The 20,903-nt window shown below is 42.8% G+C and overlaps 3 protein-coding genes across 5 annotated transcripts; all 3 read left to right on the top strand.

Annotated features, from left to right (window-relative positions):
* The first annotated feature begins 6 nt into the window (after positions 1–6).
* Positions 7–3,776, top strand: isy1 (ISY1 spliceosome associated protein). Its single transcript, XM_029501472.1, has 11 exons — positions 7–249; positions 1,316–1,338; positions 1,644–1,695; positions 1,773–1,838; positions 1,989–2,031; positions 2,143–2,255; positions 2,507–2,624; positions 2,716–2,838; positions 3,051–3,166; positions 3,258–3,347; positions 3,568–3,776. The coding sequence occupies exons 1-11, from the start codon at positions 247–249 to the stop codon at positions 3,673–3,675; spliced, it is 855 nt and encodes a 284-aa protein (XP_029357332.1). The 5' UTR covers positions 7–246; the 3' UTR covers positions 3,676–3,776.
* A 1,133-nt stretch (positions 3,777–4,909) lies between these two features.
* LOC115043917 (haloacid dehalogenase-like hydrolase domain-containing 5) lies at positions 4,910–9,169 on the top strand. The gene is made up of 9 exons (XM_029502697.1): positions 4,910–4,966; positions 5,344–5,535; positions 5,934–6,046; positions 6,753–6,846; positions 7,064–7,097; positions 7,538–7,712; positions 7,800–7,976; positions 8,333–8,510; positions 8,895–9,169. Exons 1-9 carry the CDS (start codon positions 4,910–4,912, stop codon positions 9,090–9,092), a joined length of 1,218 nt encoding a protein of 405 aa, XP_029358557.1. The 3' UTR covers positions 9,093–9,169.
* A 1,224-nt stretch (positions 9,170–10,393) lies between these two features.
* pcif1 (phosphorylated CTD interacting factor 1) lies at positions 10,394–20,850 on the top strand. 3 transcript variants are annotated; one of them, XM_029501468.1, is made up of 16 exons: positions 10,394–10,542; positions 12,141–12,299; positions 12,535–12,659; positions 12,972–13,097; positions 13,623–13,756; positions 13,865–14,019; positions 14,444–14,591; positions 14,705–14,788; positions 14,884–14,983; positions 15,331–15,490; positions 15,581–15,750; positions 16,252–16,338; positions 16,444–16,628; positions 16,784–16,877; positions 16,999–17,174; positions 17,473–20,850. In XM_029501468.1, the coding sequence occupies exons 2-16, from the start codon at positions 12,173–12,175 to the stop codon at positions 17,822–17,824; spliced, it is 2,223 nt and encodes a 740-aa protein (XP_029357328.1). In that variant the 5' UTR covers positions 10,394–10,542; positions 12,141–12,172; the 3' UTR covers positions 17,825–20,850. The 3 variants fall into 3 exon arrangements, with proteins under 3 accessions (XP_029357328.1, XP_029357331.1, XP_029357329.1); XM_029501471.1 differs by having other exon boundaries at positions 10,473–10,542; positions 12,145–12,299; XM_029501469.1 differs by lacking the exon at positions 10,394–10,542 and adding an exon at positions 10,563–11,657.
* Positions 20,851–20,903: the final 53 nt, after the last annotated feature.

The raw sequence follows: 20,903 nt of genomic DNA, 5'->3' as shown, positions 1-20,903 counted from the left end.
TTTTAGAAAACAAATTGGATTCAAAGGCAAAACTAGAGATGATGTATTTAACTGGAATTATATCACACCAGGTTAAAAAAAAAAAATAAATAAAGTGGTTCCGCTTTTCTTTTCCGGGACCGGAAACAGGAGAAGAAGACGTTGGCGGACTTCCTGTCACTGTCGGCGTGTGTCGGTCGTTTGAGGCTGAAGTTTTATTCCACTTTTTCTCCGGATTGTTGATTAAAACCGAGCCGAGCAGCAGAGATGGTGAGCTCCGAATGAGAGTTTCATTCTGAAGCCTCTTTTTTATTTCCCCTTTTTATGATATTTATCTAAAATACACAGACAGTTAGCATGCTACCCTTTTAGCCTTTAGCTGTTGGGTCTGGATGTTTAGCAGATTAAAAGTTTTCAACCTCCTCGAAAGTCTTTGCTCCAGAGTCCTGGGTTCGGGTTCCGGAGACACATTTGTGATAAGATGGCTGTTTTTCTGCAGCTTTTTTAGATCCCTGTTAAGAGCTTCATGTCAACTAAATCTGCATCAGTTAGAAATGAATGAGTCTCCAGCTCTGATTATCAGTTCATCATGCTTTTATTTTATTTGTCTTCCATCTACATCTTTTTACTATGTGACATTTTTAACTGTATGGAGTAGAAATAAGAAGAATAAAATCCAGACTGACTCGCTGAGCACATTTGTGTAGATAGTTTACACATTGGTGTGGTGGGAATTATTGGCACAAACTTTTCTTATTTGGGTCATCAAGTGACAATTAAAGTCACACAAAAGTCTGATCCATCCCAGTTTCCACATTAAATCATACATTAAAGTTTTGCCGTGAAACATGTCTGTTGTCACATTTTATACATCTCACTGACATTGTGACATTGTGTTAATGTTGAGTTTAGTTACCTGCTGCTCCACAATGACGCTGATCAGCACCCACTACTACACTCATTTATTATTATTATTATTATTATTATTATTGTTGTTGTTGTTGTTGTCATTAGTATTATGAGTAATCTCCATCTCTATGTGTGAATAACAAATTGCTGCCTCTGCGTGCATGGCTTTAGTAAATACATGTTTAATAATTGATATTATTTCTCAATATACAGTTAAGTACAAATGTTTAATCAAAGAAAAATAAATTGTATAATCGTCTGTCTCAAGTGACGATTATTAGGTCTTAAATCTGTGAATCGGGCATCAAATTTGAACTGAAATAGAAGGTTTGACATAATATATGATCTGTTTTATTGATATTCAGCAGGTTATTGTCGTTGATTATATCCTAACTGTCTATCTAACTGTCTATCTCTGTTTCTGCAGGCGAGGAACGCAGAAAAGGCCATGTAAGTACAGACAAACTGAACAGTTTTAGAAAAGCACCAAAAAGAAAAAATATATGTTGTATAAGTATTACAGAGTGAATTGTCGAATTGTGTGTATTAATGCCTGGATGGAGCGGATAGAGTTGATTATGATGAAGTTATTACTATTAAACACTTTCACTGTGACACAACCAGAGAAAATAAAGTTGAAAGTCTGAACAAAGATTAATTAGTAATCAGAGGCCTGATGGTAAAGTATAAATTTCTTTACCTCCTATGGTTCTCCCGACCTTCTCTCGATCTTCTCCATCTGCTCTGTCTCTCAGGACGGCTCTGGCTCGGTTCAGACAGGCTCAGCTGGAGGAGGGAAAAGTCAAGGTGAGATTCTACTGTGTTCTACTCTAGTCCAGACTGTTGGCTCTGGCTCTGTCTGACCTGTTTCTCACTCTCTGTAGGAGAGACGACCCTTTTTGGCGTCAGAGTGCAGTGAGCTTCCCAAAGCAGAGAAATGGAGACGGCAGGTGTGTTCCCTTCCTCCTATATTACATAGCTTACAACAGAATGTATTACACATGTCAGCACTGTGCCTGTTACTGTTGGAACATGCCAGTCCACACGATAATACTCACTGTACCATCCTGGTACTCAGAGGTCTTATGTTTGTGTTTCAGATCATCAGTGAAATCTCAAAGAAAGTAGCTCAGATCCAGAATGGTGAGTTTGAAGCTGAGAACCAGCACAGTCACAGCGGGAATGTGCGCACAGGAATCGACCCCAGACTGTGAGGTGACAGCACTAACCACTGAAGCATCTGTGTCTTTTCAGCTGGTCTGGGCGAGTTCAGGATTCGGGATCTCAATGATGAGATCAATAAGCTGCTGAGAGAGAAGGGTCACTGGGAGGTTCGGATCAAAGAGCTTGGAGGACCTGACTATGCAGTAACCAATCCTACTACTACTATTATAATTATTAATTATTATTAATAGTAAATATTTAAATTTTTTGTTATTATAATAAAACCTCCTAATCCAGTAGAGTAGACATCCTAAGTGTATTGAATAATTGTTTTCGGAATTTCTATGAGAAACATTTTCACTTTTTTCTGCCACTCAGAACAGAATGATCGTTCAGTTTAAGAGGGAAGTAATTGGTAATAATTAATCAAAAATAACGATTGTGTCTTTTTCAGCGTGTAGGTCCGAGGATGTTGGATCATGAGGGGAAGGAGGTTCCAGGAAACAGAGGGTACAAATACTTTGGCGCCGCCAGAGACCTGCCGGGAGTCAGAGAGCTGTTTGAGAAGGAGCGTACGTAAACCTCCCTGTTTATATTCAATTATTGTATGAATCTGTCCTGCGCCCAATGATGACCCGTCCTTGCTGATCATGTGACTCCCAGCTGCCCCAGCTCTGAGGAAGACGAGGGCAGAGCTGATGAAGGAAGTGGACGCAGAATATTACGGCTACAGAGACGAAGACGATGGAGTCCTGCTTCCTCTGGAGGCACAGTACGAGAAACAAGGTGAGATTATTTTAGTGTATGGTCAGATTATAAACAGTCCAGTCAGATCATTTCTAACAGTTTACAGTTCAATCAGAGTCAGATAACAAGCTGAAAATGGTCACTTATCAAAATGTTGGACTCTATTGGAAGCTGCTGTTGTGTTTGCTGATACACAACCAGCAACGTGACAATCACGTACTCACCACATGTATTGTGTCTGTTTTGTGTAGTTGTGATGGAGGCAGTCCAGAAGTGGAAAACGGACAAGGATTCTCGTCTGTCAGGTGGGAAGCAACAGGAAGAAGAGGAGGAGGAGGAGAATATCTACGTCGTCCACAACGATGAGGTGAACTGTCCCTTTAACAGAACTATCTTAGGAACGATAGTGTTTCCCTCATGGTGTCCTTAAATGTGTGTGTTTTTGTTTGTCTGTGCAGCCTGATGATGAGGAGAGCCAGGAGGACCAGGAGGGAGAGGAGGGCGGAGTCACCTTCATCGCACACGTTCCTGTTCCCTCACAGAAAGAGGTGAGACCGCTTTGTCTTTCTACGCCTGTGACCAGCAGGTGTCACAGTTCTTGTAAGAATCATCAGGACCAGGTCTACCCTAAAACCTCATTTAAGATTTTAAATGGTCTTTTGTTAATGGGAAGGATGATACGTATACACACACACGCACACACAGATGCACACACTTGGACAGAGTGAGACTGAGCTGTCTCACCTCTCTGACCTGTCTGTCTCTCAGGTGGAGGAGGCTCTGGTTAGGAGGAAGAAGATGGAGTTGTTGCAGCGTTACGCCAGTGAGACTCTACAAGCTCAGAGTCAAGAGGCCAGAACTCTGCTGGGACTCTAACCTGCCTGTCTGTCTGTCTGTCTGTCTGTCTGTCTGTTGATGTTAATGTAAATATCGGCTTATTTTCACTCTCAGGCCTTTTTCTTATTAAAACATTCTCAAACTCAGTTTGCTCTTCTTATGTTTTTACTCCGTGTTTTCAGAGGTTCACGAGGTTCAACGATCACGGAGACACAAAACCACCACAACCACCACCGTGTTGATCAGTACCCAGATCCAGAATACACGATTAAAGCAGAGACGGGTTAGAGGAGCATCACTGTACAGAAACATCAGCCCAGATGTTCTGTGTTCTCAGAGTTTATTGAAGCGTCCGTTCGGCCAGTCTCAGATATGATAATATTCTTTATTTTAAACGCAGGAAACTTGGATTTCTAACAGTTGGGACAGTCTTCAGCGCTGATGTTAACTGACTCAGTTCATCTGAGGAAGCTAAAGGCTTTACCCTGCATCAAAACACACAAAGCTGTTTTAATAAGTTTTAGTCCCTGAAACCGTGAAATACGCTGCAGGGGCATCAGAGTCTTTCTGCTCTGATTCAAGAAAAATATGGTCTTCAGAATAACAGCAGCTGTGGAGGAGACAGGTGACACCCACAGTGAAGGGGAGTGTCTCAGTACATCAGCTGAAGTCTTTAAAGGTTTTCGTAGGCAGGAGGGACATCTGACGTCTGACACCTGAAGTTTCCATCCAAATGTTAATGATGTTCTTTTGTGAGTTTGTGAGGGTTAGATATACAGCATCACCGGTGTTGTCAGATCACTCTGTCTGTCCTCGTCCTCTGAGACTTTCTGTCTCATGTGGCTTCAATCTGGCAGCTGATTGGTTGATTGGTGGCAGCCTGCTGCAGCATGTGATTGGCTGATTAATGGCCGAATGCTGCATGTGATGTCATGTGAGAGAAAACTGCCATCAGCCACATTTAATCAGCAGCTTGTGTGTGTGTGTGTGTGTGTGTGTGTGTGTGTGTTTTACGCTGCAGTGTGGACTGTTTTTTGCAGCTTGATGGCTCTAAAATACTGAAATAATAAATGTATTTAATCAAGATTAAACATTAAAATAAAACAAGCAAAATCAAGATATAAAATTTGAGATGATTAATTGTCATATTAATGTATTGTAGTTAATCTGATTGGCGTCACTGTGAAGATGCAGCCCTGCCTACTGTATGATGTCACAGTCGTGTTAGTATAAATGAGAAGCACACAGAAGCTTTCTAACAGACAGATCAGTCATGTGGTGTCGAGGTTTCCTGCAGCAGATGACCAGACACATGTCAACAGGCAGACAGGTCAGTGTTTGTATCTGTTTTATTGACCTGATTACTGACTGGCATTATGAGGTTCCCCTCTCTGATGAAAACCTAATTGTTTGTCTTCATTCACGTAAGTTTTAGGGTCTTGAAGTTGGTCACTTAAAGTTAAGTTTATGTGTGAATAAGAGAAGTCATGTAAAGAAATTACAAGTCCAGAGAAACAGTTCATCCTCACTTTGTATCTGTGCGAGTCTTATTATAAGAAAACAGAAAGAGACACGCTGTTGTTAAAATAGAGAAAAGTGCATAATGACCATTTTTATGCTTCAGACTTTACACACATGAAAGGTATTGAGTGAAAATGAAATAGTAGAATTGACATGATAATTGAAGCATGTCTCTGTCTCCACCAGGCGGGCATCCTCTTCGACGTGGATGGAGTCCTGCTCCGCGGTGGCTCGGTGATCCCGGCCGCACAACGAGCTTTTCAGAAGCTTCTGGACAAGAACAACAACTTCCTGTTTCCTGTTGTCTTTGTCACCAATGCAAGTAGCTGTCAGAGACACCAAAAGGCCCAACAGCTGTCTCACCTGCTGGACGTCCAGGTAAGACAAGGAGAGGGAGAGTGAGACAGGTGGAGGACAAGAGATAGGAAGGCAGGTAAAGAAAAGAGAGCCGGCAGGTCACTCTGTGTGAGTTTGTGTTTTTTGGGGACATAAACACAACAACTCACTGACAGTTAGGGGACTTATAACTTTTGAGGACAGAGAGACAAATGATGGACAGGATACTTAGGACAGAGTGACAGGTAGAGGACGGACATCAGACATTTTTTTTCATGGTGGTGTAGCTTGAATCAAATCAGAGATTTTTTTTAAACTCAATTTGTTTTGCTTTTTTAAATTGTTTAGTTTTGCCTTTAATCACCGTTTTAATCAGATTAAGTTTAACAAAGTTTTGTGTGACAATGACATGCCATGCCATGTGATCTCTCTTCCTGTAGATCGCTCCAGATCAGGTGGTTCTTTCCCACAGTCCTCTGCGAACAATGAAGAGTTTCCACGATAAATGTGTGCTGGTGTCGGGGCAGGGTCCAGTGACTGACATCGCCAATACGTATCCTTCACAGTCCATCTTTGACCTTTGTGGCAATAATTCTTAACCCACAAGGTTTTATATATTTAAATTTGTCACAGATCCCAGAAAATATATTTGCAGTCTATGAATTGAGCAATAAAACACATTTGAACATTTTAACGAAATCCCTTTTTCCCCAATTTTCACATTCTGGTCACAAAATGCTAAAAACATCGTCATCAGAAAATAAAGATGTAGTATTTTAACATGATCAGGTCAAACAGAAACGAACAGTCTGTAGTTGTTTCTGGTTTTTATATCAGACCTCATTCAACATTTACATCACCTGTAATCTGAAACTTAGTTTCAATAATGTTGTTTTTAATAACGACACAGGAATGGGAAGAAAATTCATTTGATTTATTTTCTTTCCCACAGATGTTTTTGACTTGGTGTTGCAGTAATCAGCAGCGATCTGTTTCGTTGACATACTGATAATTATGTTAAAATCAGAAGAATTGTTCAATCAATTACCTGCTTGACCAGTAAAATTTGTGTTGTGAGGACTGAACTCTTACAATAATTCACCTTTTTGTGTTTACATGCAACAATTCATCATGTTTGTCGAAATGTAATTCTGAATTTTTAAAATCCTGCGATATGAACAACTGCAATATGACAGAATACACATTTCACTGGTCAGCAGTTCGTTTGAGCGTCGATGCCTTGACCATGTCATCATCAGTTTAGGTTTCCAGAAAGTGTTGAGCATCGAGCAGCTCAAAGAGAAGCACCCTCTGCTGGACATGGTGGAACACAAGAAGAGACCAAAAGTAGCTGTGAGTCCTGCACATGGACTCTAAATAAAGATACCTGCCATTCAAAATGTTTCACCTCATTAAAGGCTCCAGGCTGCATACAGGAATGTTGTGAGGCCTTGAAAGGGACGAACTTTATTTGTGTTGCTGTTACTCTTGTGTGTTCGATAATTCTTACAGTGGAAATCTTGAAATTCAAAGAGTATCAGAGATTTAATTTAATTCTATTGTTTTTCAGTCCTCTCAACTGCCGACTCTTCCTAAAATTGAAGGTAACTATGCCAAAAGAGAATAAAATAGAAAAGCTTTACTGTCATTATACGTCACTTATAATGAAGTCACAGGTGCTGCTCCCTTGTGCTCAGTAAAAATCTGAGAGAATAACAGCGAAATTGTAAACATCTATCTAAAGTGTATTTACACAATTAAATAAGAAACAAAAACACGACTAAGTTAACATAAAAGCACAACTTAATTAAATATTAAATAAAACAGTAACAAGAAGTATTGAACTATTTGCACTTGTACACAAAAAACTTTGTCTTGTTTAGTGCTGTCATCTCAACAGCAGATAGCATTGTGTAAATAAAAGTCAATGGACGACATTCTAACAAAGCAATATGAGCAGCACATAAAAATATAACAAAAAAAGAAATGCACAAAGACACACTAATTTTGTTGACTTTTCTTCCCTCACTTACTGTTTCCTCAGCAATTATCTTGTTTGGAGAGCCGATTAGATGGGAGACCAACTTGCAACTGCTGATTGATGTTCTGCTGACGAATGGCAGCCCGGGTTGTGAGTATGAGTCTCACTTTTCAGCTCAGCTGCCGGTTCTGGCCTGTAACATGGACCTGATGTGGATGGCCGAGGCTCCGTCTCCGCGGTAACTGATAAAACTAAACAAAAAGCACCAATATCTCAGTAACTGATCTTTCCTGTTTAGAGTTTTGACCCTGTCGTGTTACCGTAGATTCGGCCACGGCATGTTCATGCTGTGTCTGGAGTCTGTCTACAGGAAGCTGACCGGTCTGGAGCTGCAGTACCAGGCTCTGCTGGGCAAACCGAGCCTGCTCACATACCAATATGCTGAGCATCTGCTGAGGCTCCAGAGCCCCACCTGCAAGTTAACCACCATCTACGCTGTCGGGTAAGCACAGCCAATCCACGTCAGAAAACCAAACCATCCAAAACAATGTCGATATTATAATGCTGTACAGTTCCATTCACTGAAACCAATCAGAACAGCCAACCATCGTAGAAGCTGTTCTGCTTTTCTGCTTTTAATAATATTAAATGCTGCTGAAAAGCAGAAAGAGACATAGCCTACCTCTGCAGGAACAGGTAACAGCTCTTATTGACACCACAGCCACAGACTCACCTTGAAAACAACCCACAGACTCTTTGTTTAATTTTTGTTAATTTTCTTTGACTTCCTCTGCTAACATGTAATCATCTATAACACCGTCTATGCTGTTGGGTAACCAAAGTTTTACTGTTACGTAGCGACAACCTGACGACAGACATCTACGGTGCGAACCTGTACAACCGCTACCTGGCTCAGCAGCACGCTGCCATGACAACCAGCACCAAATATGTGGCCCAAGGAACGGGGAGTCAGATGACGACGGTGGTCCCGGAGGCGGAGCTGGTCTCTGCTGCGGCTCAGTGCCACTCCATACTGGTACACAGACTGTTCATTCATCTTCTTTAAAAAGCTTCAACTTTTTAAAGACGTCTGATTTTGTTACTTCTGTCAATCAGTAAGAACAATTCTGTACTTCATGAGAGACGTTGGTTGAGTTAGAAATGGAAAATGCGGATGATCACACAGCCTGTAAACAAAACATGGGACAGAATCTAAAAATAAGACTCCACAGTAGCGGTAAAGTGGTAAAGTACAGCCTGACGTCAAAAAGCTTCACTACAGGAAGAGCAACATGTTTTTAAACCACATCTGGTAGTTTTCCATAATGGATGTTTACTGGAAATAACATGAAAACAATATGGTACAATAGTACAGGAGACTGTCCTCCAGATAACAAAAAGCCGCCCTTCTTGTCTTCAGGTGTGCACAGGTGTCTATAACCCTCGCTCCCCGCTGCCAAGCAACCCGGGCAGCACCATCACAGAAAAGGTGTTCCATGGTCACAGAGACCTGGTCCTGGAGCCTGACCTGGTAGAACCAAGTCACGTCGTGGAGGACGTGGAGGCTGCCGTCGACCTGCTGCTGCAGCGGGAGGACTGCATGATCCGTGACCTCTGACCTCTGACCCTGACATCAGAGACCTGAGCTCTGATGTCTGTCCTCTGACCGGGTTTATTCCAGACAGCCTGAAGAGGTCTCACTCTGTTTTTTTTTTTTTTTCATACATCAGAAGCTGTCTGTGACAATGACGCTGCAGGTTTTGATGCAGACTCGGAGCTGTCTGTTTTTATTGTCACTATTAACATACAATATCTTTCCCCTCAGACTGTTTCAGTTCACAACATACAGTAAATTCACTTTTCATCAAAGTCCAGTAACTGATACTGATCTTAGTTTACTCTGCTCTGAGTCTGAGTGAGCAGCCTGCTGATGTTCTGGAGAAGCTCTGGACGGAAAAGAGGTTCAGCAGATTGTTCAGAATCTGATCTGACTTAAACTTTGACCTCTGACTTCAGAAAGGCTGCAGAATTTTTCTGTGATTTTTATTTTTCTACATTAGGATGCCTTTAACCCTTTAGTTACTTTCACCATGATGAACTTAACTCATTGCTAACTAATAACCAACAGTTATTACGGTGCTTCCATCCATGTAAAATATGCAACATTTGTGTAATGTTATGGTTTTATTATTTAACTGTAAACACTTTGTTTTTTCAGAAATAAAGACATCTGAAAACCAGTCAAAAGATTTTCTACTATGTAAACAAATAAATAATATCATAAAACCTTTTTCAGGACTCAGGACTTTTAAAATGGAAGTATCAAACTTAATTACCTTCACTTTATCCTTCTTTATAAGTGTGCTGCATTACCTCATAGTGAAAGCTGCTGTTAGTGGTCGCTTCTCTGCAGAATTACTACTTTTGATTTTGATACTTGAGAAGGGACAGATTAGCGTTACTTGATGTGGGACTGTATAATGATGTATCCCATAGGTGTAGGAGGAACGCTCACTGTTGGGACAAAATTGTCAGTGATGAAAATATTCAAATATATTGTCTTGACTTATTTTGATTGGTTTTGTGTTTTTCTGCTGATGATACACATCTCTTTAGAGTAATAACCAGACTATAGATGTGTACCCTGGAATAACCTGAAAAACCAATATGAGATCATTTTTCTGGTAATGCTTTCACTTTTACTTTGAGAGTAATCTTGTGGGATCCCTTTTTTCCCCGTCCATGTAAATTCTAAACTCTAAATCTAATCGGCTTTTCGACGCAGTGTGTGATTGTGAAATGAAAGTTAACTCTGTAGACTTTGCGATGGGAGTTGCGTTTTTTTGAAAACATTTTTATGCGGCTTTCCGGATTTTGGTCTCACGACCTGCTCAACATGGCGGCGGGGACCGGACAACGCGGAACAGGAAGTGGGGACTTCGCCGCGTCTGCGCAGTGGCTCAGCCCGGGTCCCTGTAAAGATGTCTGAGCAGGCGGGGAGGGAGCGGAGCGGAGGACCCGAAACAAACACACAGAACCCGCGACTCTCCGCGACTTAACCGGTGAAGGTAAGGGCAAGCGGCCCCGGGGAGCCGCTCCGACCGCACCGGGGCGCGGCGGAAGGTTCGGGCCTTCAGATGAAGCGGGTTACCGGCGCGCAGGGCGGCCGGGTCGGTAGACCGGAGCAGAAATGTTGTGCAGGACGCGCCGAGCTGTGGCAGGGGCGTGTCCGCCATCTTGTGAGCGAAGTGGCGCCTAAACGGCAGCTGTCGCCCCGAGCGAGTCGAGGCGAAATGTCCGTTAACGACGGAGCTGGGGACGAGCCGACGGCCCCTCTGTGTGTTTGAACCACTTTGGCCCAGTTTGACGCCGCCGTGGACCCGGACGGACCGCTGCGGGGTCCGTGTGTTGAGCCCGGGCTCCGGCGGAGCAGCCGCAGCCTTTTGTTGTCCTCCCCCTTCCTCCCTCCTCCTCCTCCGTGTTTGTTTCCAAAGCCTGCCAGGCGCATGCGTGTAACCATGGCGCTCGTCTCTGCGCGTGAGAGAAAACACCAGGAAAAAAAAATAATAATAATGAATTTATCAACATGGCGCTCACATTAATTCCGACAACAACGAGGCTCCGGATTACCCGTCATGGTTATCGATCTTCGAGATTAGATTTGAAATAAATACAATCTGAACGGATCCGGCTCCGTTCGCCGCCACATTGACCCTGTCCGCTCGACCGGGAGACTTTTCCCTCCGACGTGTTTAGCTGGAAATCTGTGGAAGTGTCAGGAAATCCAGCACAGTTTGGCTTATATAAACACCGAAACATATATATACTCACACAGATCTTTACTGGATCAACTTTATTAAGCTGCAGTTAATCATCACCGGCGTGATCGATTTGTTTCAGGGATTAATCATTCTGTTAATAAAACATTGGAAACCCGGAGATCTGCAGCTGTTTCTAAACCCCGAAGAGATTTTATTGAGACAACTGAAGCAAACCCAAACTGGAAAATGGAACAAAAATGTATTGAAGTCATTTATATTCTGCCAGTTTAATTAAATGACTGCTTGTTTCTTCTCCAGTTCGGTTTGCAGTGATTTAACAACATATCACTTCAGGCTGATGTAAAGGGAATAAATAAATATTAAACACACGGGGAGACGCTTAACAAATGCTGACAAATCTGGTAAATATTTAACAAAGCTAAAAATTTAATCATCTTTTTTATAGGAACTTAAAATGAAGGTATTGTAATGCATCTGACTCGTTATCCAGATAATAAACTGATCTTGCTTTTCTATTCATACCTTTTCTTTGTTTCATTTTGTATTATTTTTTTAGTTTGTGCTGATAATCTTCATTGACCAGCAGTGATCTGCACTAAAGCAACTGTAGATGTCAAAGATTTTGATTACACTTTGATAGGAGAATTACTACCTTGGGAAATAGTTTGGCAGATTTGTCACAGGATCGTCATAGCATAGTTACACATTTCTTTTTCAGGACACGTTTGTGGAATAGAAATATTTTTTTTGATTAATAGCAGCTGTAATCTATATACAGTTCTGATGTCAGTCTTCCTGCTAAAAAGGATTCAGATGGTATATTGTGTGAGCCTTGTGACTCACCATGGTTTATTTTGAAAGTCGCACTCTCTCTTCCCACCCAGACAGGTAGATGTCATTCTGATGAGAAGCTGAGATGTCCAATGACAGCCAGGGATCGGTGAAGGGGGAGGCAGCCATGATGCTGTCTCCCTCTGGCTCCGCGTCCTCTCAGGGACCACCCCTCTCTCCATCCACCGCCACCAAACCACCTGAGCTGCCAGGTACGCCTGTCTGTCTCTCCCCTATCTGTCACCTCTATACCCACATTTGTAAACATATACAAATCTTAGTAGACACACACTGACTGGGATAAAACTGTAGCTCACAATTTTAAGTAGTTATGCTACAATAACTGCCCTGTAAAGCTGTACCTGTCTGTCTGACAGAGTAACTAATCAATATTGGTCATGGTCTTTCTCTGACCTGTCTGTTTCCCTGAAACTGTATGCATGACAGATGAGCTGGTTCAGGCTGGATGGGCTAAGTGCTGGTCACGGAGGGAGAACCGGCCCTATTATTTCAACAGATTCACCAATCAGAGCCTGTGGGAGGTCCCAGTGTTGGGTCAGCATGACGTCATTGTGAGTTACTTTCTGAATCAAGATGTTAATATTTTCTTCTTCTAATGTTTCATTATCTGTCTGTGTAAATTCACATCACTTTCTGTTGAGAAAGAGTTAACTGTTCTACCCTTATTAAGTGCATTAACTTGAATAACAGGATGTTTTCGGGTATGATATTTTGTCTAATGATTTTATACTGAATGTCTTTATATGCTATTTTAACTGCTAGTAGTTAGTATCTAACTATGTCTGCTTGTCTGTCCCTCAAACTGTCTGCCAACCTGTGTTTCTGACCTGTCTCTCTCTCTCTACCTGTCTTTCTGTCGACAGTCCGATCCTCTAGGTCTTAATGCGGCTCCAGCGGAAGGTGGAGACAGTACCCTTGGTAATGGTCAAAGGAAGAGGAGGAGCTCTGAGGAGCAGGCAGCGGGGCCTAACAGCGTTAAACGAGCAAAGGTAAATGTTGGCCACCTACAACTGAACCAGAACTCACACCTGTGTCAGACTGTTTACACTTAGATTGACTTGATGGTTGATGTAATGTGAACAGCCGGTGTCTGCAGGAGGAAGTGTCAGGAAACTGAAGTGAAGTTACTCATCAGTGTCTGGCCGTAAAACTGTATTTTAGTATAAAAATATCAACACAAGTTATATTATTGCATTGAGTTTTTTCTTAGTAAGTCTGATGATGCAGCAACTGCAGCCACCTGTCCCAAAAAAATGCAGCCGTCTTGCTCCCGAGAGGTTTATTGTTTTATGATGCTCTGGAGCACCTGCATAAATTTCTAGCCAGCGGGCATTGTTTTAAGTGCCACATGCCTCACGTTAAGTCTAACACCTTTTTTTGTTGGCCGAGTCCTACTCTGAAGGTAGTATGTGCAGTTTCTTATTGGAATCCTGAGGAAGGGATTCTTTAAATCCTTCTGTGTAATTTTACATGCATGTCTGTTTTTGTTTTTGTTTTGTTTTGTTTTTTTTCAGGTGGAGCCCACCACACCCATCTCTCCCAGCACACCCGGGGTCAAACCCTGGAGCTCTGCCCCTGAGGAGAAACAGGCCCAATCAGCCACACCCACCACACCAAGCCCTGCACCCGCCCCATACAGACCAGCTGTGTGAGTCCTCAGTCCATAGCCCTTCATTTTTCCATCCATTCCTCTCTCTTTATATCTTCATGTTTATCCGATGGAGGTTTTAAAGTTCTTTATTGTTGTTGTCTTAAGTATCTACTGGGATCTGGACATTCAGACGAATGCTGTGATCAGAGAGCACCCGCCAGCCAACCACTTGCCCCCACACCCTGAGATTGAGCTGCAGAGAGCTCAGCTGGTCACAAAACTGAGACAACACTACCACGAGCTGTGTCACCAGAGAGAAGGTACCATCACTGCTAACAGGCTCATTCACTGCTGGTAAAAGGACTGTCTGAAAACACCTTACCACACTGCCTCTGGATACAGAAGCTGCTTGTAGTCATGTTGCACTGAAGTGAAGTGAAGTGAAATTAAATGATGGCTGATATAGACAAATGTGCTGATTAAAAGTAAGATGGATGAATGAAGCATGAGGGACATCTGTGGTCATTATAGGAAATTGAAAGTACTGGTGGGGGGATCCTGAATGACACGGGGAGGCTGTTGCTCAGCAAATGTAGCAGGTGGTCTATAAATTGCTCACTTTTATTGACCTAAGGATATAAAAGCTATATAACTGCAGTCCATTTACTTCAACTGAGTACTTAAGGTTATGTTACTGTCTGAAAGCCCGTTTATTAACAAGCTTCACATGTGTCTGTGATTCAGGCATCGATCCACCTCGGGAGTCATTCAACCGCTGGCTACTAGAGAGAAAAGTGATTGACAAAGGTCATGACCCTTTACTGCCGAGTGACTGTGACCCTGTCATCTCCCCGTCCATGTTCAGAGAAGTCATGAATGACATCCCCATCAGGTGCCTGTCTTACTGTCCGCATCCTCATACTTTGTGAATTGAAAATGTTTTGCTGGACAGAGTTGATTACCATAAACACTGTCTCATCGTACATTCTTTTCTTTATGTCTCAGATTGTCTCGCATTAAGTACAAAGAGGAGGCCCGGAAGTTGTTGTTTAAATACGCTGAAGCCGCCAAGAAGATGATTGACTCCAGGTAGGCCAGGGCAAACCAGTCTCACTGTGTGACCATGCTGACATCACTGGCTGATGGGCATCTGACCCCTGATCCTTGTCCTCTGTGCCGAGCAGGAATGCCAGTCCAGAGAGCAGGAAGGTGGTGAAGTGGAATGCTGAAGACACCATGAGTTGGCTGCGCCGAGATCACTCTGCCAGCAAGGAGGACTACATGGTAACCGTTGACCTTTAACCTCTGCTGTTCTTAACTATAATTATATTGAACTAGATGTGAAACCTGTTTCAACACTTGTGGGTAGTCAAAGAACCATAATCCAGATAAATCTTGGTTTAAAAAAATTAAATAACTTATAAATACGTTAATTACTAATGATTGATGATTGACTTTGGGGTTGTGTCATCAGTTTGCCACAGCCTCTCATGTGACAAGAGTTGCCGAACTATGAGCTGATCATCACCTGTATTGCCCCAGTCCCAGTGCATTTCATCTTTTTAGGGTAGGGAGGGCATCGTTGTTTGAGGTAAAAGGCTGATGTATAATTTAACCTTTTGTGTTTATAGGACCGACTGGAGCACTTGAGGCAACAGTGTGGTCCTCATGTTGCCGCTGTCGCAAAGGACTCTGTAGAGGGAATATGCTCTAAGATCTACCAGCTGTCTGCAGACTACAGCCGCCGCTTGAGACAGACACACCTGAGCCTGCTGCAGGACCCGCCCACAGGTACGCAACACACACGGCTGAAAATGCTTCAGGACCACCTACAGCTGCACATGTCATTAACAGATGTGTATGATATGTTTCTGTGTTCAGAGGCGTGTGCGTCCCCTCAGCAGTCTCGGCTGGTCTACTGTTACCCAGTGCGTCTGGTGATCCCCTCGCCGCCCCTCCCTCGAGTGGAGTTGCACTTTGAGAATGACATGGCCTGTCTGCGCTTCAGAGGAGAGATGGTCAAAGTCAACAGAGGTCACTTCAGTAAACTGGTCAGTGGTCTTTACCAACAGACACTGCCCAAGCTGCTGCTCTGATGTTACTGGGGCTATACTGTGTAACAGCAGGTGTCAAAAAGAAAGTACCGGTTCTTTCTGTTTTTTGTTTTTGCTGAGCTTTGATGAGTGACACTATTCTCATTCATGTAACTCGTTTTTACTTTTTGTCAATTATTACTTTCAGGGAAATTAACACTTCTCACAGATATTGCATATTTAAAACCAGGTGGGACTATTTTCAGCCACTGGATGGTTTTTAATGCAAAACATCTTGACAAGAATTGGTAAATTTCTTTGACAGCAGCTGAACAGCAAACAGCAGCAGTTAGAGATGATCAGCGAGGTTGAACATTTTCCTTCCACAATAGTTTATTTGTACTGTTCACCAGCAGGAGGCAACCTTCACTTGATAGCTGTGTCAACAGGGCATCTGCATCTGTTTCTGTTTTTATTGACCGTCTGTCTGTCTGTCTGTCTGTCTGTCTGTCTGTGTAGGAGTTGTTGTACAGGTACAGCTGTATTGATGATCCCCGCTTTGAGAAGTTCTTATCCAGAGTGTGGTGCCTCCTGAAGAGATACCAGGTCAGCTGTTGCTTTTTTGCCCAGTCAGGTTTCACTTGCTCTTTTGTAACATCTCATTTTGCTGATGAGTTAACGGGGTGTGTGTCTGTATGTGTTTGTGTCCAGGAGATGTTTGGCAGTGGTGCTAATGAGGGGACAGGCCTGCAGGGGGCGCTGCCAGTGGCAGTGTTTGAAGCGTTGAACCGACAGTTTGGAGTTTCCTTTGAGTGTTTTGCGTCGCCACTCAACTGCTACTTCAAACAGTTCTGCTCCGCTTTCCCCGACATCGACGGCTTCTTCGGATCCAGAGGGTGAGACGGGTGTTGGACTCCCCAAACTGCTGGATAGTGTCAACCTCTTTTTGTCCGATCTGTGATCTGTGAAAGAATCAGAGACACCTCTAGTCTGTGTCAAACTGAGGAGTGCTTCTGAACTAAGCGCGAGTGTGTGTTGTTTGTGTTTTCAGGCCCTTCTTGTCGTTCTCTCCAGTCAGCGGCTCATTTGAAGCTAATCCTCCATTCTGTGAAGAGCTGATGGACGCCATGGTTAAACACTTCGAGGTCAGTGCACCAGTCCGATCAGTATTAGTTTAATCTTTATTGTTTTGGTTGATCCTCTACACATGGAAGCCCAAACTTTTCACAGGGACTGAATAGTTCTGTCTGTCTGTCGCTCTTGCAGGAACTGTTGGACCAGTCCTCTGAGCCGCTGTCTTTCATCGTCTTTGTCCCTGAATGGCGTGACCCCGTGACCCCGGCCCTGACTCGTATGGAAGCAAGCCGATTCCTTCGTCACCAACTGAGCATCCCGGCCTACGAACACGAGTATCGGTCCGGCAGTCAACACACCTGCAAGAGGTACTGATACTGTAATATTACTCGTTACTGTACTGGGAGCTGTACCCTCATAAGTATTTATCAGATGTTGTTCTGCAATGAGACTGCATCAAGTTTTAATCCAGCTGTCAACAAGAGGCACAACTACTGTGTTATTCACTGACCCTGGAACTATACCAATACAGATACTGCACTGATACTGAACCTGACAACACAGTCCCATTGTTGTCCCTGCAGGGTGATACTGTATATGTTATATATGTTATATTGTGCTGTAATACAGAGCTGTATCAATCCTCGTCTGTCTTTGTACCTCCAGAGAGGAGATGTACTACCGGGCGGTACACGGCACTGCAGTACTCTTTCTTCAGAACGACGCAGGTTTTGCCAAGTGGGCTCCGACTCCAGAGCGTATGGCAGAGCTGATGGCGGCCTACCGCCCCGCCTCCTCCCGTACCTCCTCCCTGTCCTCTCCTGGACCCGCCCACATTGCTCCTGGAGACAGAGACTGCACTCCTAAGACGTCTGACAGGATGCAGAGCAGTGTGACGTCCCCGGGTGGCCATGACAACAACAACAACAACAATAACAACAACAACAACAACAGCAGTAGTAGTAGCAGCAGCAGCAGCAGCAGCAGCAGCCCTCATGACAAGATGGCTGCTGTGTAGAGGGTGTGGACTTATGTTGGCCGCGCCCCCACACCTGCTGGAAAGTTGTTAAAGGTTTTTGAGTTAATTTGTTCTGATCGTAGTTTAGTCTCCTCAGATTGTCCCTCACCAGCACCTGTAGCACACCCTCAATTACTCTCAACATACCCATAATGCTGTTCAGTCGCCCCTGCCAGCAGGGGGCGGTGCCAGAGCGTCTTGCTGATCTCCCATTTAACCCTTCCTCTCCTTCAGTTGGCTTTAACCCATCCCTTGAACCTGGTTCATGCTTGCTCTCATCGGCTGTTCTGAATACCCAAAGCTCTGACATTTTGGCGTCTGGAGCTTTTCTTTTAACTGCAGCTGATTTATGTCCCAGTGTTGTTGTTGTTGCTGTTGCTGTTGCTGTTGCTGCTGTTGCTGTTGCTGCTGCTGCTGCTGCTGCTGCTGCTGCTGCTGCTTAGCAACCGGCATCAGCTTCAAAGAATACACAGTTAATCAGCAAGCAGCGACGTGTTGGAGCTCCAGCAATAAAAACCATTTCATTCACCTGTGATGTCACTGCTCCTTTGGGTAACTGGAGGACTTCTGATTGGTCCCCACACCCACTGGGCTTGGTGATTGGTTGATAAGGCAGCTATCGTTTCTATTGGACTTGTCTTTCTTTGTTGAGTCGGACAGAATCCAGCGGCATCCTGCTTCAGGCGCCACCTCCTTGGAACGACTCAGCTAATCAGTGCTCACCCTTCAGATGATGCACCTGCTTTGACCGGAGTGGATTATGGAAAAACTAAAAACTCAGCACGCAGGAGGAGGCAGAGCATCCAGAGTGAGGCCAAATGTACTGGCCAAAGGAGGCGGAGTCAGAACTGGGACTCTTGATTCAGACTGGTCGCCGAGCACAGACGGCTGAAAGACGGACTTCTTCCTGCCTCGTCAGATGTCTCTCTACTTCCTGTAAAACAGCAAGTTTGATCAGAGACGTGAGGGAGGGGCTTGTGCTGCAGGTGTTTGGTAGCAGATGGAGCTGCTGGAGATGATCCAGGTCAAAGCAGCATTAGATGTGGAAGTGAAGTGTGAGGAGTTATTTTTGGTGCGTGCAGTAAAATTCTGGTAATTATTTCGTGTGCGCAGATGAAATTTAGTCACGCCGATACAACATATTGTCCGTGAACATTTGAACGCTTTCTCAAAATATTGTGACCTTTATCCTCAGAACGTGGCGACTTTTTTATGATTATAGTTTGTCTCATCGTCCAGGAGACTTGTGAGTTTCTGTGTTAATGAACATGTAGTAAATATTTTAAAGTAAATCTCTGCTAAACGCACCCCCCTCACATTAAATAATAATCTGATACTCTGCCGCCACCAGCTGACTCTGTCCTCTGATTGGCTGATGACTCGTCTTATCAGGCGTCTGTTGCCGTGTGACATCAGTTCCTGCTGCGGCGCAAGCAGCAGTCATGTAGATAATGTATAGTTCAACTGATGTGAAGTCTGTTGACGTTATTTTCCTCATCTGCTGTTAAATTGATTGAAAAACAAATTAAAATGTTTAATCGTTCTTTTTTTTATTGGATTTAATTTAACAATTTTTTTTAAAGAGAAGGAGAGATGGTTTCCTGTATTACAAAGCTTACGATAGTTTGTTTTAAACTAAACCAAAGTGTTATTAAGAAAATCTATAACTTGTATGTAAAAGTAGAAGTGTGTATGCATCAGTAATGCTGACGTCTAACCAGCAGAATACTCCTCCACCTTATTTTTACAATTCTCAGCTGTTCTCTTTTCTGCAAGTGGCTTTTTTTTTGGGGAGGGGGGGTAGTTTTGTTTTGTTTTGTTTTTTTTGTTTGTTTGTTTGTTTGTTTGTTTTTTCTCTCGGTTCTGTTCATGTGCATGAAACTTTTAAACTTTAAATGATGTTTGTAATCCTGAATGTTTCCCAGGCTGAGTCTCCAGGCCGATTGACATTACTTCACCTCATCAGGCTTCACAGAAAAAATGAAATGTTTTATCTGGCCTTAATATTTCTACGATAAATATTAAGGGAGTATTCCACATTTTGTGTGTAACAGTCCAATGTTTATAGGAAGTGGGTTTATTTTGATTCTGTTGTGCTAAAGTTAAAGCAAAAGCTCTTCTGATCTTTAGCCTAGCATGGGCTAACGTTGGATCGTTCCAATAATCCTACAAATCCACATTACATAGACTACAGAAAACAAACTGGAGACATTTTCTTTTAACTGGTTGTAATTTTAGGATTTGGAACTAATAATTACAAAGCTTTTGTTATTATGAGATGAAATACCTGTAATTACTACTTTCAAAATAATTTTGACAAAACATGTTATTTCATGTAATATAAACATACAGATTTCCTGTATAATTTTAAGAAAACCGATTTTGACATCTTTGCCCCATAATTACAAAAATATATATATATTTTGTAATTTTCTTGTAGTTGCGTACTAATGTTGGATGTTATAATCACAGGACATCTGTTGGCCCTAGACAATCCTCCTTTGCATATATAAAAACAAAAGAAAAAAAATTCTTGCAGTTACGTATGTCAGAAAACCAGAGGTTAGTCTGTTTCATAAAAACTATTTGTTCTTGAATAAGATCATCTCAATAAACCTGCAAGGACAAAATGTTATGAGGACAAGAAATATGCGTATGGGTTTTGAACAAATCGTTCAAAAAACGTCACTGTTAGAGTTTGTCTCCGGTTTGTTTGTCTTTGATAAATGTGCAAACATTTTTCTTTATTTTATCACATTCAGACAAACCTTTTCAACATCAGACTCTTCACAGTGAAGAAAGTTGACCGTGGAGGTGTCTGTTATTTGTATCTGCGATAAAACACAAAGTTTTCTCCTTTTAATCTGGAGCTGATGGTGAATGTGAAGTGAATCTGACTGATGAAGACTCAGCCATTTGTGTTCATCACAGCTGGAGAATGTAAATACAGTCTGTCCTTCATCCTGCCTGCAGACAAACTGCAGCTTCACTCTCCCAGTAAAAATATATCCAACCCAGTACAACCAGCCCAACTCGTCTGATCCTTTCTCCTGGACGCACTGACACGTTCTCCACACAT

The sequence above is a fragment of the Echeneis naucrates genome, chromosome 5 (genome assembly GCF_900963305.1).
Source record: "Echeneis naucrates chromosome 5, fEcheNa1.1, whole genome shotgun sequence".
NCBI lineage: Eukaryota > Metazoa > Chordata > Actinopteri > Carangiformes > Echeneidae > Echeneis > Echeneis naucrates.
The sequence above is the reverse complement of the archived record's forward strand: the minus strand, read 5'-3'. Positions and strand labels throughout refer to the sequence as shown.

Excerpts from the sequence above, each read along its gene's own strand:
- LOC115043917 (XM_029502697.1), top strand. The coding sequence starts at position 4,910 with ATGTGGTGTCGAGGTTTCCTGCAGCAGATGACCAGACACATGTCAACA. Across the intron at positions 6,047-6,752 it reads GTGACTGACATCGCCAATAC|TTTAGGTTTCCAGAAAGTGT; the intron begins GTATCCTTCACA and ends TGTCATCATCAG. Across the intron at positions 7,713-7,799 it reads GCCGAGGCTCCGTCTCCGCG|ATTCGGCCACGGCATGTTCA; the intron begins GTAACTGATAAA and ends GTGTTACCGTAG.
- isy1 (XM_029501472.1), top strand. Across the intron at positions 1,839-1,988 it reads CAGAGAAATGGAGACGGCAG|ATCATCAGTGAAATCTCAAA; the intron begins GTGTGTTCCCTT and ends TTTGTGTTTCAG. Across the intron at positions 2,625-2,715 it reads AGAGCTGTTTGAGAAGGAGC|CTGCCCCAGCTCTGAGGAAG; the intron begins GTACGTAAACCT and ends TGTGACTCCCAG.
- pcif1 (XM_029501468.1), top strand. The coding sequence starts at position 12,173 with ATGTCCAATGACAGCCAGGGATCGGTGAAGGGGGAGGCAGCCATGATG. Across the intron at positions 15,491-15,580 it reads GCTGCAGGACCCGCCCACAG|AGGCGTGTGCGTCCCCTCAG; the intron begins GTACGCAACACA and ends TTCTGTGTTCAG. Across the intron at positions 16,339-16,443 it reads GCCTCCTGAAGAGATACCAG|GAGATGTTTGGCAGTGGTGC; the intron begins GTCAGCTGTTGC and ends GTTTGTGTCCAG.